We start from the raw sequence: 15,792 nt of genomic DNA, 5'->3' as shown, positions 1-15,792 counted from the left end.
ACAGGTGTGGAATCTTGGGTCCTTCATTGCAGAACTTTTGTTTGTTCATTATTGCGATGTGGCCATCGCTGGCTGAGCCAGCAGTTACTGCCCATCTCTAGTTGCCTTTGAGAGCTGATGGTGAACTACCTTTTCGAATCACTAATCTGTTTGATGTAAGTACATTCACAATGCTGTTATTGAGGTAATTCCAAGAATGTGACCCAGTGACCAAAGAAAGAACAGCAATGTATTCCCAAGTCAGGATGGGGAGTTGCTTGGAAGGGAAATTGCCAGGTGATGGTGTTTCCATGAATTTGCTGCCTTTGTCTTTCTCGGGGGTAGTGATTATGGGTTTGGAAGGTGCAGTTTAAGGAGCCTGGGTAAATTTCTGAACAAACTCTAAAGGACATTGCTGCTAGACTGGGTCTGCAGAATGCAGAAAGGGAACCAGCAATAGGGGTTGCAAAAAGTAGTTGACATCATCCTCACCAATCAGCCTGCTGCAGGTCCAACCATCCATGATAGTATCAGTCAGAGTGACCACTGCACAGCCTTGTGGAGTAACCCTTAGGATACCATACATTGTGTTGCGTGGCACTACCATCATACTAAATGGGATAATTTCAAACAAACATAGAATAAATAGAGGGATATGGGCCAAATGCTGGCAAATGGGACTAGATTAATTCAGGATATCTGGTGTGCATGGATAAGTTAGACCGAAGGGTCTGTTTCCACGCTGTACAGCTCAATGACTCGACATAGCAACTCGAGACTGGCCTTCCATGTAGTGCCACGGGCTCAGCGGCAGCAGTCCTGTACTCAAAGATAATCTGCAACCTCATGACCTGGCAAATCTCCCATTCTATCAGTACCATAAGGAGAGATCAATCCTGTTCACTAAAGAGTGTAAAAGGGCATATCAAGAGCAGACCAGTCATTCCTGAAAATGAGGTGTCCACCTGATGAAGCTACAACACAGGATTACTTGCATGCCAAACAGCATAAGCAGCAAGTGATGGATCTTGGTGATTTCACAAACGAGATCAAGTCTCAGCTCTGCAGACCTGCCACAGCTAGTCGTGAATGGTGATGGACAATTAAACAACTCCCTGGAGGAGGAAGCTTGACAAATATCCCTCTCCTTAATGATGGGGGTGCCCAGCACATCAGTGCAAAAGATAAAACTTTTTTGTAACAGCCTTCAGCTAGAAGTGCCAAGGGAATGATCCGTCTTGGCCTTTTCTGGAGGTCCCCAGTATCACTGATTTCTGGTTTTAGCCAAATCAGTTCATCCCATGTGACATCAAGATAAAAAACAGAAGACATGGGCCCTGCAACATCCAGGCAATAGGACTGAAAAATTGTTCTTGAACTCCAGAAGTCCCTAGCCAGGTTGTTCCAGTACAACTACAAAACTGGTACTTACCCAACAGTACAGAAACTTGCGCAGGTAAATCCTGAAGTCAAAAAGCTGGATTAATCTGACCTGGTCAAATCTAACCTGTCTAATGAGCCTACTTTGAGTCTCATCAGTAAGCGGATGAAAGGGTTCAACAACAATGCTGTCTCTGTTTGTGTTGTTCTTGGCTCAACGAAAGACAATAAAGCTGTACCCCACAGAGGAGGTGAAAGTGACAACAAGTCATCACTGACTGAGTATGGTATCAAGCACAACTAGAGTCAGTATGGAAAGAGGGGAAAGACTCTACACTGTTTGGAGTCATACCTGGCTTAAAGGAAATGTTTGTAGTTGTTACAGGCCAGGACATCTCTCCGAGAGTTCCTCGGGGTAGCATGCTAATGAACTTTACCTGCTTCATCAGTGACTTTCCCTCTATCATAATGTCAGAAATGGGGATGTTATGGAATCATCGGCAAACATTCCCACTCATGTTCAGCATCGTTCGTGACTTCCCGAAAACTGGAGCAGTACACGTCTGGCAGCAAGGATCATTCAGTGACTGAAAGCCTAGGTGTATGAGATAGATAGAAGAAGGAGGTCCTTTATTCACAAGGAACAAGGAAACCTTCCAGCCTGACATTGAAGAAGCAGTCTGAGAAGATGGCCATTGCGGTCAGTTTCAGCTGTGTAGCTCTGGGGATTAAGATACAGGGCTGGAAGAAATTTAGCGATGAGATCTCTCAAGTGGTCAAGGCCAATGAAATATATTCTCAAATGCCATATCCCTCTATATACGGTAGTAGCATCAGACTGTTCACTGCACTGTATCCTTATCATTCACCTGCCAACAATCAACTTGACACAATCTGTAGCAGACCGCCTTCACTAATTCCCTAGACTGGCAAGTCAGCAACATTGGCAGCAGGGAGACATCCACCACTTGCTGGTGCATCAGGATTGATGTCCTGGATGGGAAGGCCCACGGACAGTGTTCTGAAAAATGTTAGAGAAATCCAACTTGACTGACTTGAACCTGTGCAGAGAGAAACAGAGTTAATGTTTTGAATCCAGAATGACTCCTCTTCAGAACATAGTAGACACAAATAGTAACTTTGTTTTTCTCTCTCCATGTGATGATACCAGACCTGTTGAGTTTTTCCAGCATTTTCTGTTATTGATTTCTTCAGGTTACTGTTGAGGTATATTGTCAGGAAAGAGCAAAGAGGGCATTAATAACATCCAGCCTGTCCTATGTCTGATGCCATTTTATCAGAATTTTTCAATACTCATGAACATAGCATTATACATTATGATAACACAGAAATAATGTACTTTAGTATATTTTCATAGCAGGTAGATTTTCTTTTAAATTATTAACCTTCCCCTTCCAAAATATTATACAGGATAAGGAATTTAGGTAAATTACTGCTTTGTACAGTGCTTAGTGAACATTGGGTGAATCTGTTGACTGGAATGAGTACATTCAAAAAGAATAATGACAGGAATTTGAGAGTGGGACTTCACCGATAAATACTGTTTGAAATGTACTGAGTCTGCTATTAAGCAAATTGAAATTTAACCTAGATTTCTTAATTTGAAACTTCAAGTCACTGACAGTTGTCTAGTAATGAGCAGTGAGAAGATCTCAAATAGACTCAATTATTTAAGCTGGCATTTTACTGGTCCATTATAACTATAGTGTTTCTAAAAGGTATGTATTAGAGGAATAGCTGCTAAAGAACAGAGCTGTGAGCAGAGAACACTGGGAGAATCTGCTATCTGGAGTGGCTTGCTTCACAGAGTAGCAATATGAGTTTGGTAAGAGTGGAAGGAGATGCTAAGTGATTTAAAAGACAGGAGCAAAACTGAATTGTCCTGAATCTTTTTGGGTGTTTGGACTACTGTTTTGTGTGTGCCTGCACCAATTAATTCTAGGGAGTAAAGCACAACATTGTTTCACCATCTCTTCCGTGTGATTTCAGGACAAAACCCTGTGGCTTCAGCGGATGCAACTTCTCTTTCCCCAATGCTGTCAGCATGGTATGCACAGGGCAAATGACGTCAACAGTATTATTGTTTGCTGATCATGTGATATGTTCAACCTGCTTTTTCCTAAATGTAGGCTGCCTCTCAAAGAAAAGTTATTTTTAAAAAATGTTGCAATGAGAAAGCGAACATCAAGGCGCACAGAAGGATCCAGACTCATGGATGAGGTGCTGGTGCCATAACTAGTGCAGGAGACACCATTGGCTCCACAGGGATTGTCATCATGCCCTCAAGGACCATCCACTGGATGGAGTAGGATCTATTGACCAGGACGTTCAACTCCTGGAATCTGCATCCAGGTACCTGGCAGCAGGGCTGCAAGAGGTCTAAAGATCTCACACTGGTGAAAATCCAGGCTTTTCCCTCCATTTCAGTTACACCTGTTGCTGCCTTTGTGTGGCTCCTCTACCATCCTGGGAAGATGTTGTAACACTCCCTGGCAAATGCACCAAAAAGCCTTGAAAAGCACTCCAGAGTACTTTCCAGCACTTCCAGTGGAGAAGTTCTATAAACAGAAGTTTCCTGTAAATAATCTGATTGCCTGTTCCTTTAAATAGTGCAACCACACATCTCATCTTGCAGCTACAGTCGTTTTGTTCAAGAATAGACAAATCCAGTACTGCCAGGATTTATGCTGTTCGATTTTGATATTCTGCTCTCACATCAAATTGTTTGGCAGAATACGCAGGGGATATATGCATGTACTTGAAAAATACTGCTGGTGGCCCACAGCACTGCCTGTGCCTGGGGAATCTAGGTAACTGTGCTTAGCAACACTAGAAGCAATGCTCTGTGAATTAATTGACCATATTTTGTGTTTACTTCCTTACTGAATTTTAAATACAAGAAAAAACCTCCCTTCATTTTCTAAACTTACTTCTAGTTTAAATATTTTACCAAGGTTAAAATAAATATAGTTTATTAATACATTAGTTGTTTATCCTTGGCTAAAAGTTGATCATTCCATTTTGAAAATAAGAAACACTACAGCAATAACGGTGTACAATTAGTACTAAATTCTAGCTTTTGTTTTTAAAAGGACATGAGGGTGACACTATTTAAAATTCCTAGTCCATCCAGCCTCAGTCGTTGAGAAACTAAACAGGAATTGAAACTTCTTTGCAGAAAATATCATGCTGACATGCTTAAATGATGAACACGAAATGAAGTAATTTCAAGTCCAAATGAAATTCAGACAATGTGTACTTTTCCATGTCTTAATGTATTGAAATACAAGATCTTAGACGAAAGTTCAAGCTGTGAATTTTTTTGAGATATAATTGGATGAATCAAGGTTGAGGGCAGCATGCCAGGTTAACTCAACAGAGGCTGATCTGACCCTGTGCCCTTGCTGCACATTCATGAATGAAGGTATTTGTTCCACACTTGCAAAATAAAACATTTTGAGCTAGCTGCTCAGTTATATTAAATTCATAGAAGACTTGATGTCTTATTTCTGTGGTTTCATCGTTGATGCAACCAGAAAAGAAAATTTACAGTGCCACAGCCAAGCATTTCCAAACATTGTGATGATGGCTACATTTACTTAGTGGAGAACTTCAAATGCTGGAAGTCTAAAATCAAAACTCTGCACACTGGAAATACACAGCTGTCAATGAATATCTGTGAGAAAAACAGTTTAACATTTCTATTAGGACCCTTCAAAAGTGGCATGGTGAAGAAATAACTCCCTTTCTAAGGACTTAGCAAAGCAGTGAAGGGAGAATATTCAGCTACTCTGATAGCATATTGAAGAACCAGAGCATCTTACTGCGTGACATTTCTCCATTTTCCATCACTTACATTTTTTAAGTTTGCAAGCAAATTAACAAAAGTCGATAGATTGACGTTTGGAAGGTTTAATTTTAATCTTCAGCTAGAATGAATAAATCACTCCCCTGCTTCAGAACCTGGCCAGTTGGCATTCCATTGCGGTATTTCTTATGCCCATTTCTAAATGTAATGGTGTGCTACAGTTCTGTCAGGGTGTCCATGTTGCCAAGGAATATGTACTTTTACCTACAGGTTTTACTATGGAGCTATAGTTCCACTTGGCTGATTAAGAACATCTTTGACTTTCACTGGCTGCCATTGGTATATGTGGGAGGAATTTACATTTTAATTCACATTTTAATATTCAATCTGAACACACTGACTTTGATCATCCATACCGGATGTGGAACTTGAACCCAGAGCTTCTAGTTCCGAGACCAGGATGCTACCCACTGCGCCCTTTCGACTTATACTACAGCAAAATCTGGTGAAATACATTCAGATGGAAACTTGACAGGTAAAATAGTCTTTTTGTAAATGACACTGAAAATAACCTTTTTCACCTCTGATCATGTGATGACAAAAATAACATTCTGTTCTTTCTCCTTTATTACTGGTTGCTTAGATGAGAAAGATTAGCAATTTGCCATATTTCAAAAGTGGGCAAAACTGAAACAATACAATAGCTGCAAAACATTTGGTCAGATTAGCTGCAGATAAACTGGTTTGATTTTGAGCTGTGTTATTGATTGTTTTTATATCTGTGCAAATGATGTTCATACAGGTGATGGATATATACCTTTGCAGATCAAAGGTTAACACAACAGGTTAGATTTTATTAGCTGCCATGGTCCCAGTGCCTCACCCCTGACGAAAAGGGGAGCCAACCCGTGTTACACAACAATTTAACACTGACAGCAATATCAATTGCTTCAATGCAAAAATCCAGCCCCTTCCATTAGATCAGATAGGCCAGTGGTTGTGTCATCCTAGCAGCACCATGGGGAGTCCGGTGTTAGTGAACATGAAGAGGGAATTGAATGAAGGGTGTAGATGGGATCTGAGTTTGAGAGACTGGTTGGAGGGTTAAAGGGGAGTGTTGACCTTGAGGTGTAGGGGTACGGGTGTCTCTTTTCCAATTGCTCAGCACAGCTGTAGCTGCTGGGCTTCACACATTGCATGTCCTTGCCCTGCCCTTTTATGGACGGGGCTGAATATGAACTGTTAAGTCCCCCAAGAGCCAGAAGTTCATCAGAAGTTCCCCATTGCATCTTGTCCCACTTGCCTGCCCATATAAACGGGGTAGGTGATGGTAAGGTCATTAAGTAGATTTTACCCCCTCCAAATCCACCAGTACTAGGGTAGAAAATCGAGCTCAATTGTTGCTGCTTTGTCTTTTAAAAAAGAACTTTTAATTTGGAAGGGCTTTTGTGTATTTTTAAGACATCAAACATGTTTAAAATGTTTAAGCATTTAAGTAACCATACATGTTTTTGTGTGATTATGTAAATTAATTATGGGGAAAACACTCCGATTGCCATAATTAAAAAATGCATATAGACCGCCATCGATAGTGTTAGTTTTGTGCCTAGAAGCGGTCTTAAAGATTATCGGTGAATAATAACATTTATTAGTGACACTATAAGGAAAATGTCCAATGTCTTTATTGTGTAGCTATTAACAAACAGTCATGAGAAAGAACAGGAAACTGAATTTGTTTTACTGGTTAACCAATAACATTTTCTTAAACCTTAGTTCTACAGTCGACTGGTGGATTTGCATAAATAGTGAAAAGAGATTTCATTTTTAGATGAAGTTTGAAGATTTTAACTAAAGTGTCTTTTCAGCCTCTCAACTTAAATTCACAAAGATGCAGATATTTAAAGATGCAAAAGAACTTGTTCCAACTATTGAAAATATAGCAACCAGCTTAAGTTAAATTATTTAAATACTAGACAGAAGGAATGTTTACGTTTTAATAGCTTTTGCAGTTAACTGTACTGGTTTTATATAAATTAAGTTAAATTATTAGATTAGTTATTGCTGATAAAGTTTTACATTTTCCAGGGAATATTAATGACACTGACCAACACTGCCACACAAACTTTGATTAAAGGGTCTCAGAACCCATTTGCACACTTAAAAGAGATTTTCTTGCTCTTTCTGTTGTGATATTAGAATAAGAGTTTCTCATTGTATCTTTTGCCTTTGGCACTTTCAGATTGGATTACTCTTGTCTATCTTGGCAACCGTTCCATCTTCCATAAACTTCAGTTGATGCAAATTCTGCTGCCCATATCCTATCCTGTATCAGGTTCTGCTTCTCTGTTACCCCTGTTTTCAATTATCTTCATTGACCTCAAGTTTTAAAATTCTGATTCTTATGCTTAATTCTCTTCATGACTTTATCCTTCCCTAACTCTGTAAACACCTCTAGTCCACTCTGTCGACATCTTCCCAATTTTTTGTCCTGCTCTTTGTAGCATATTGTGAAACTTCTTTGAAATAACCCCACAGAGGCCGGTATTTCGTCATTGTTTTGGCATTTTGCTGTGGGCTGATGTGGAGTCCATCTATTCAGGATATGTCCTGAGTGAGGATACGCAATTGCCTTCCATCAAGTGGTGTTCCTCAAGCTCAGTCAGGCTGGCAAGGGTATCCACTTCCATCAGAATGCCCTGCAAGTCATATTCTCCACTCGCCATATTTTCCAAAGATTCACCCGGTTGGAGTGCCTGCTTGAAGTCCAGTTGGGCTTCAGCTACTAGGCATTTTTGCATGGTTACATCGTTAATCCCACATACCAAATGGTCTCTCAATATCTCATTAATGGTTGAACCAAAGTCACAAGCATCAGCCAGTCATCTGAACCAAGACAAAAATCCCAATATGGATTCCCCAGCTTTTGAATTACTGAGTAAAAACAATGGCATCTTAGAATTAAAGAAGGCTTGGGTCATAATATTCTTTAAGTCTGTCAACTCTTGAAACGTTCTAGTATCTGGTGCCTCAGGGTAAGTTAGGCTCCTAATAACCAAAAAGGCTGCGGATCCAAAGGTGTCAGAAGAATTATTCATTGCTTTTCATATGTTCCAAAGTCATTTGCCCAAGGGGACAAAAAAGCATTCTTTTCATATACTGGCCCAGTCTTCGATGGCAGGACCAAACGAGTCAAGCTTCCCAAATAAAGGCATGATGCCATAAATGCTTTCCCCAATTCAAGGCCAACTGTTGCAAGCAAATTTCTTCAGGATCATGCTTTTCTGTCATCACCACTGAAATAGTTCCTCAGAGGCTGGTCTCCCATCATCAAGTCACTTTTTATTTACGTATGGAAGGTCTTTGACACTCATCTAGCTGCCTCAAAGCCAGCTCTCAGAGTGCTAGGATGTCTGACACTCCCTTTTTTTATGTCAGTCAGGGCTCACTGATTGGACTAGATTAACAACCTTAATCAGGGAACTCCAATTCAAGAATTTCTTCCATATATCCTTCCAACATTTCAATATGCAGATGAGTGCACTATTTTCCAAACCCATTTATCTTTTTTTTCCTGTTTGCATTTAGGTTTTCAAACAGTCAAAGCAATCAAAGTGAATTTATTTTCCAGCAACACCACCAGGTTTTTCAATGGAAATCTGCTCATCTGATTTGTCTGGAACAAGAAGAGAATTAACATACACTTGACAGGCCGGTTACACTACAAAGGAGTTCCTTTTCCATATGTTGGGTGGGTGATGGCTCCTTATCCTGTAGGAAAATGCTCTATGTAAATACAAACTGACTGTGAAGTTGGATGCTACTTTAGTCATGTCTTCAATACATTACATGAAAGAAGACATACTAACATTATCAGAATTCAGCAAAATCTAAATGCCAAGATTACTAACAAGTTATTAATCATTTCTGCAACTCCTGCCACACTGGCAGTAAACATAAAGTCATATCTTCTCAGGGCCTGAGTCAGAATAAGAACATGTGTAGTGCCATCTGCTGTAATTGTATAATATAGGACTGACTTAGCTGAAACTTGGTTGAGGCAAATGGGTATTTTGAAGGATGGTGCTGTTAAGTGACAATTCTTCTCGTAATTGTCATATATACCTTGACTTCAGTAATTAAACAAAGTTGATGCAGAGGTGGTCTGTTGCTTGATTGCAGACTTGTACTAGCAGCTAGATTTTCCTTTTCCTTCATTTTTGCCTGTCACTCATTAGTTCTCTTTCAGCCGTGGAAAGGTTGCTAGTGGATTGAAATGCCTTCTGAGATTTTCAGATGCTCTTCAGATCCATCTGAAATTGCACCTTCAGTGATGGAACTGACTGAGGAAGATTGGAAGCAATCTTCCCACTTCCATTTATCTAAAACACATGCATTAATGTAATAACAAATGTTCACGTAGATGTCAAATTTTAAGGGAACTGAGACAACTAAAGGGAAGGGTTATGATATGAGGGGACTAAAATTTAATCACCCTTTGAGATCCTCAGAGACCATTTTAACCAACTGCCAACCTTTTCCATGACTGACAATGAAAATAATAATAAATGATAATACCAAAAGTGAAAATCTTAACTTTTTGGGAATTATGTATTTTGTCATAACAAGCAAATTGCCTGGGAACTGGTGGAGTGCATTCAACTGAAAATCTATTTTGATTGATAATTGTTTATTAGTATTAAAAGAAGTACATTAAAACTGTGGATTGAATTCATATAATTTCTATGTTTTAAATACTGACTTTTGAACATTAAACTGAAGTATGAATTTGTCTCTACAAGTCTCCTTCTGAAATCCAGATTTGTCCAGCAAACTTATAGAAACAAATTAACTAATGAAATGTAAAAAAAAATGCAATAATGTATGTACAGTCAATTATAGTGTAAAATCCATTTTATTTAGTGTGAATAGCTGTGAAATTTTACTTTTTTAATAAAACAATGTTTCTGTGACTATGCTTATTTGAAGAACGAATCCTTACATCATAATATTTTTAATATTTAATCATAATTAATATGTACATGTAAAACAATAAGTTTACATTGAATAAATAATTAATTGTAAGTACCATGTCGAAGAATCAGTTGTGTGGCACTATTACAGTTACTTGAATTTGATTCTCAGGGCCAGGCTGCTTCGCCAGTGTAGTGTTGCTGGATGATATAGGTATGGGCAGGGGGTCTAACATCCCTTGCCTGGATTACAAAACATTTATTTTATGTTATCTTGATATCTCACAACCCAGATGGCTGATGTGATGCCACAGTGTTAAAGTTTAGTAATGAAAAAGAAGCATGAAGATACAAAATGAATCTAGTAATTTTGAAAAAATGTTTATTGCAAAATGTCTGGAAGTGCTCTGAATATTTTTGGAATTGCCTCATTGAGTTCCTGTGTTTGCCAGCAAATGTTATTTCTATCTTACAGAGCTGGCAGAGCAGTCAGTAACACAGAGGAGATGTAGACACAAGCTGCATCAAATACAGAGTTTGCATAGCTATGTCTCTGAGTAAGCAATATGACAAAGAAAGGACAAAATTTGAACTTTGTTCTCTGCCAGGATGCAGCTGGACTGCTTTGTGCTCAACAGTAGTGGGTTATGTGGATATTAAGCAAGTGCCATTATTGTCATAGATTTCTGCTGGGTGAGTGATGGAGATGTGGTACATTGAGCAACTTTTAATGTATAGTGATGTGATGGGTATCTTTTGCACTGATGTGCTAGACTCCCCCATCATCAAGGATGGGAATGTTTGTGCAGCCTCTTCCTCCAGTGAGTTGTTTAATTGAGCACCACCATTCACAACTTGATGTGTCAGGTCTGCAGAACCTGGATCAGATCCATTGTGAAATTGTTTAGCTCTGTCTATCACTTGCTGCTTATGCTCTTTTATGTACAAGCAGCCCTGTTTGGTAGCTTCACCAGGCTGACATTTTTAGGTATGCCTGATGTTGCTCCTGGCATGCCCTGCTGCACTCTTCTTTGATCCACTGGCTTGATGGTAATGCTAAAGTGGGGGATATGCTATGCCAAAAGGTTACAGATTGTGTTGGACTATAATGCTGCTGATAGCCAAACATGCTTCACAGAATGCCAGTTTTGATTTGCTAGATCTGTATGCAGTTGATCCTATTTAGCACAGTTTCACATAATACAGCAGTAGGCTGTGAGACTGCTTCACCATTCAGTAAGATCATAGCTGATCTGACCTTGGCCTCACTCCATTTTCCTACTTGTTCTCCACAACCCTTGACTCCCTTTTAGCTCAAGAATCAATCTATAGAAACAGAATGGAAGTTTCCATTGGTGTGGGCAAAGGCAAGGAAGTTCAGAAAATACAATGAGAATGAAAAGACATGAATTTCAACAGTGAGAAAAATTCTCATTATGCCCTTAAAGCTCAAACATCAAGTCCTGAATTTAACTATTAAGCAGTGACAACCTTATTTCCATGCATTTGTATCTCATTGTTAGCCCAACTCATCTCATTTACATACCGCTTCCACTTGTTCTGTTCTTCCCTGAGAAAATACATAGCACCAATTCCTGAAAGTCAGAGCAGTTATTTGGTGGTGGTAACTCACAGCCTCCTGCTTTGGGCCTTCACCCAACTCTCTTCATCACAATCTCACTTCATACTCCATGGACACCGTCTTCCTCCCAATACATTCCATTTAAGGTACTATCATCAAATCACTAACCTTACTACGTCATCATGCCTGCTTTTGGACCAACTCGCACACCATTTTAGCTCTTCAGGACTTCACTTTGAAGCTCAGGGGCACCTACAACTTGCAGGCTTCTGCTAGGTCACTTTGCATGCAGGAACACAATAATTACCCATGTCTAATCAGAATGCATGTTAGGGCTCTTAGTTTAATTTCCTGGTGTTCGTTCACTTTGAGCATATTTGGATGCTGCCAGGTTCTTGTCATGCATTGGCTTTTAGCTCAAAAGAAGATGCAGGCAACTTGCCGCCGCTTGGAGCACTGAACAGTCAGTAGTGTGGAGGTGTCACCGTACAGCACAGTTACATTGCACTTGTAGAGTATGCCAGCAGGTTATAAGGCAAACACACAGCTGTTAGAGCCCTTGCTGAGATGATGTTTGCTCTGTGGAGAACAATTTGTGTGTTAAAAGGAAAACAGACCAAACATCTTTTGCTCATTTTGTGAGGCCAGGCCTGGAAGTTAATTGCAGCTTGGATCCTGACCACCAGGAAAGCGTTATTTTAAACAGAAATTGGCTATTATCAAGGTCATTACCTGGGAAATGGTTTAATTAATTCTACGGAAACTTTATGCTCAAGCAGATGGCAGATGTATGGTAACTGGGACCTCATGGAGGTCATGGTTAGTCTGTCAAGGAGTGGTCAAAGATTTGGACTGTGTTTTCTGAGAAAAGGAATCTGGGTGTTGATGTTACAGCATGAAGATTTGAAAGCTCCCTTCCTAACCCCTCATGAACAGCTCTTGGAAGCTGATAGAATAGAAAACCAAGTTATAAGTTTTCCTGCCTTTATCTGTGTGAACTGAAAATGTAATCCTAATCAACATCTTCAGAAAATCATGAAAACGTAAGTAATCTGGCTAGTTTATTTTTATTTATCCCTTAACTGTGTTTGTTTATCTGTCTTTTGTGTGAATGGGGCTGAAAACAAAGGGTTTTAGGGGTTACAGCATGGACCAATTAGATTATTATTTCATTTTTCTTCTGCTAAAGTTACTATATGGTTCATTAGTGACTAATTCTTTTGTTTAAGGTACAAACTGGTATCTTGAATTGATTATTCATAGAGTCTGGGACTGTTTATTCAAAAGTCTAGTTAGGAGCCATTGGAATTAATTTTGAGCGTCTTTGGTTTTAGTTTCACTGAGTTGTGAATACAGCACTAGAAAGACTGACTTAGTTCAGCTGTCTGTCCCCGGGTTGTAACGCTACATGTGCTCCAGCTGATTTGAATCCACAGCCTGCTGTGGAATTTGAAAATGCTGATGCCCTCATGCTGCAGTGAGGAAGCAGGAGAACTACAATCACTTGTCTTCCATGGAATGTTCCATGGAATGATAAGAGAGGAACAGTGGCGCTATACGATATGCAGAGGTAGAGGTTGGAATGCCATGTCATGCTGTCCAGCATGTCTGCAACGAACCACCTTCTTCCACTGGGATCCACGAGGGACATGTCATGTCTGGTGAGTTGTCTAGAACTATCCACACATAAGATGCTGCCTGATTGTCAGAATCTCTGCTCTAGATACAACGAGCCTATGAGAGATCTGTGAGAGCCTTAGCTGCGATGATGGGGACTTTCCTCAGATCGAACAGCTCCTTCATCCTAAATCACAGCAGCTTTGACCAAAGTAACAAAGGAAGGATGCTTGTAAACACCATTTCATTGAACTGAGTTGCATGAAGTAATTATCCATTGCCTGCAAATATTTTGAGGCTGTCATCTCCTGTTCAGTCCCAACTGCAAGTGCATCTCCTAGGAAATAGGAGCAGGAGTAGGCCATTCAGCCCATTTGAGCCCAGAGTCTATAGAATCATGAAAAGTGACGATCTGGGATGTAGATTATTAGGCCCTGGGAATTTATCAGACTTTAATCCCATCAATTTTCCCATCATTATTTCCCAACTGACACAGATTTCCTTCAGGTTTTCCCTGTCACTAGACCCTGTATTCCCCAATATTTTTTGAATGTTATTTGCTGCAATTAACTTCCAGGCCCGGCCTCACAAAATGAGCAAAAGATGTTTGGTCTGTTTTCCTTTTAACACACAAATTGTTCTCCACAGAGCAAATGTCATCTGAGAAGGGCTCTAACAGCTGTGTGTTTGCCTTATAACCTGCTGGCATACTCTACAAGTGCAATGTAACTGTTCTGTACGGTGACACCTCCACACTCCTGACTGTTCAGTGCTCCAAGCGGCGGCAAGTTGCCTGCATCTTCTTTTGAGCTAAAAGCCAATGCATGACAAGAACCTGGCAGCATCCAAATATGCTCAAAGTGAACGAACACCAGGAAATTAAACTAAGAGCCCTAACATGCATTCTGATTAGACATGGGTAATTATTGTGTTCCTGCATGCAAAGTGACCTAGCAGAAGCCTGCAAGTTGTAGGTGCCCCTGAGCTTCAAAGTGAAATCCTGAAGAGCTAAAATGGTGTGCGAGTTGGTCCAAAAGCAGGCATGATGATGTAGTAAGGTTAGTGATTTGGTGATAGTACCTTAAATGGAATGTATTGGGGGGAAGACGGTGCCCATGAGTATGAAGTGAGATTGTGATGAAGACAGAGTTGGGTGAAGGCCCAAAGCAGGAGGCTGTGAGTTACCACCACCAAATAACTGCTCTGACTTTCAGGAATTGGTGCTATGTATTTTCTCAGGGAAGAACAGAACAAGTGGAAGTGGTATGTAAATGAGATGAGTTGGGCTAACAATGAGATACAAATGCATGGAAATAAGGTTGTCACTCTTAATAGTTAAATTTGTGGTTCCTTGTGAAGACAGAACAAAAATATGTATTTAATTGGGTTTGTCATCTTTGTTCCCCTTATAACTTCTGTTTCTGACTGAAAGGGACATTTATCTTCATTAATCTTTTTCTCTTCACATAGCTATGGAAGCTTTTGCAATCAGCTTGTATGTTCTATGCAAGCTGACTCTATTTTTCGTCTGTTAATCAATGACTTTGTCCTCTGCTGAAACCTAAATCTGATTTTTTTTTTTTTTTTTTGGCCAATTTGTATTCCTTTCCTTGGATCAAATACTATCCCTAATTTCACTTGTTAGCCACGGTCAGGCCCTGTTGCCGGTCTTATTTTTGAATAAGTTCAGAGTGAATAATTGTTACAGTTCTCCTGGCACTCTTTAAATGTTTGCTATTGCCTGTCCACTGTTATCCCTTTCAGTAATGTTACTTATTGTATCATTGTCAGCTCATGCCTCATATAATCATAGTTTCCTTTATTTAGATTCAGGACCTTAGTCTTAGAATCATGACGTCACTCTTTATTTTAGTGAAGAATTGTCTCATGTTATGGTCACTCTTCACAAAGAGATCTCACACAGCTAAATTGTCAATTATTCCTTTCTCATTACATCATATCCAGTCTAGGATGACCTGTTCTCTAGGTTGTACGTTGAAGTATTGATCCAGAAAACCATCTCTTACTCTAGGAATTCTTCCTCTATGGCATTATTATTGATTTAATTTGCCCAATCTGTATGTAAATTAAAGTGTCCCATTATTACAGCTGTACCTTTGTTGCTTGCATCTCTAATTTCCTGTTTAATGCCTTCCCAAATTACCATTAGTTTGGAGGTCTACATGCAAACTTTAGTATTGTCTTCTGCCCCTTGTTGTTTCTAAGCTCTCCCCATTCAGCTTCACTGGAGCTAATATCCTTCCTCACTATTGTTTTAAAATCCTTAACCAGCAGTGCTACCCACCTTTATTCCTCTTTGTCTGACCTTCTTAAAAGCTGAGTACTACTTAATATTCAGTTCCCATCCCTGGTCACCCTGCAGCTACATCCCAACCAAATCATCCTTATTTATATCTATTTACATGACTAATTTA

General features: G+C 39.7%; 1 protein-coding gene across 9 annotated transcripts in view; it reads left to right on the top strand.

Annotated features, from left to right (window-relative positions):
- The window catches only part of LOC109936317 (coiled-coil domain-containing protein 150), a 92,680-nt gene extending 82,504 nt beyond the window's left edge, over positions 1–10,176 (top strand). For 6 of the 9 annotated variants that reach the window (XM_048604557.1, XM_048604555.1, XM_048604556.1 and 3 more), the window contains one exon: positions 5,459–10,176. In XM_048604557.1, the coding sequence (XP_048460514.1) occupies positions 5,459–5,620 (162 nt within the window). In that variant the 3' untranslated portion in view covers positions 5,621–10,176. Of the gene's footprint in view, positions 1–3,369 lie in introns of all 9 variants that reach the window. The other 3 variants (XR_007263533.1, XM_048604559.1, XM_048604558.1) reach the window with 3 other exon arrangements.
- The last annotated feature ends 5,616 nt before the right edge of the window (positions 10,177–15,792 follow it).

The sequence above is a fragment of the Rhincodon typus genome, chromosome 13 (assembly GCF_021869965.1).
Source record: "Rhincodon typus isolate 14 chromosome 13, sRhiTyp1.1, whole genome shotgun sequence".
Taxonomy (NCBI): domain Eukaryota; kingdom Metazoa; phylum Chordata; class Chondrichthyes; order Orectolobiformes; family Rhincodontidae; genus Rhincodon; species Rhincodon typus.
The sequence above is the reverse complement of the archived record's forward strand: the minus strand, read 5'-3'. Positions and strand labels throughout refer to the sequence as shown.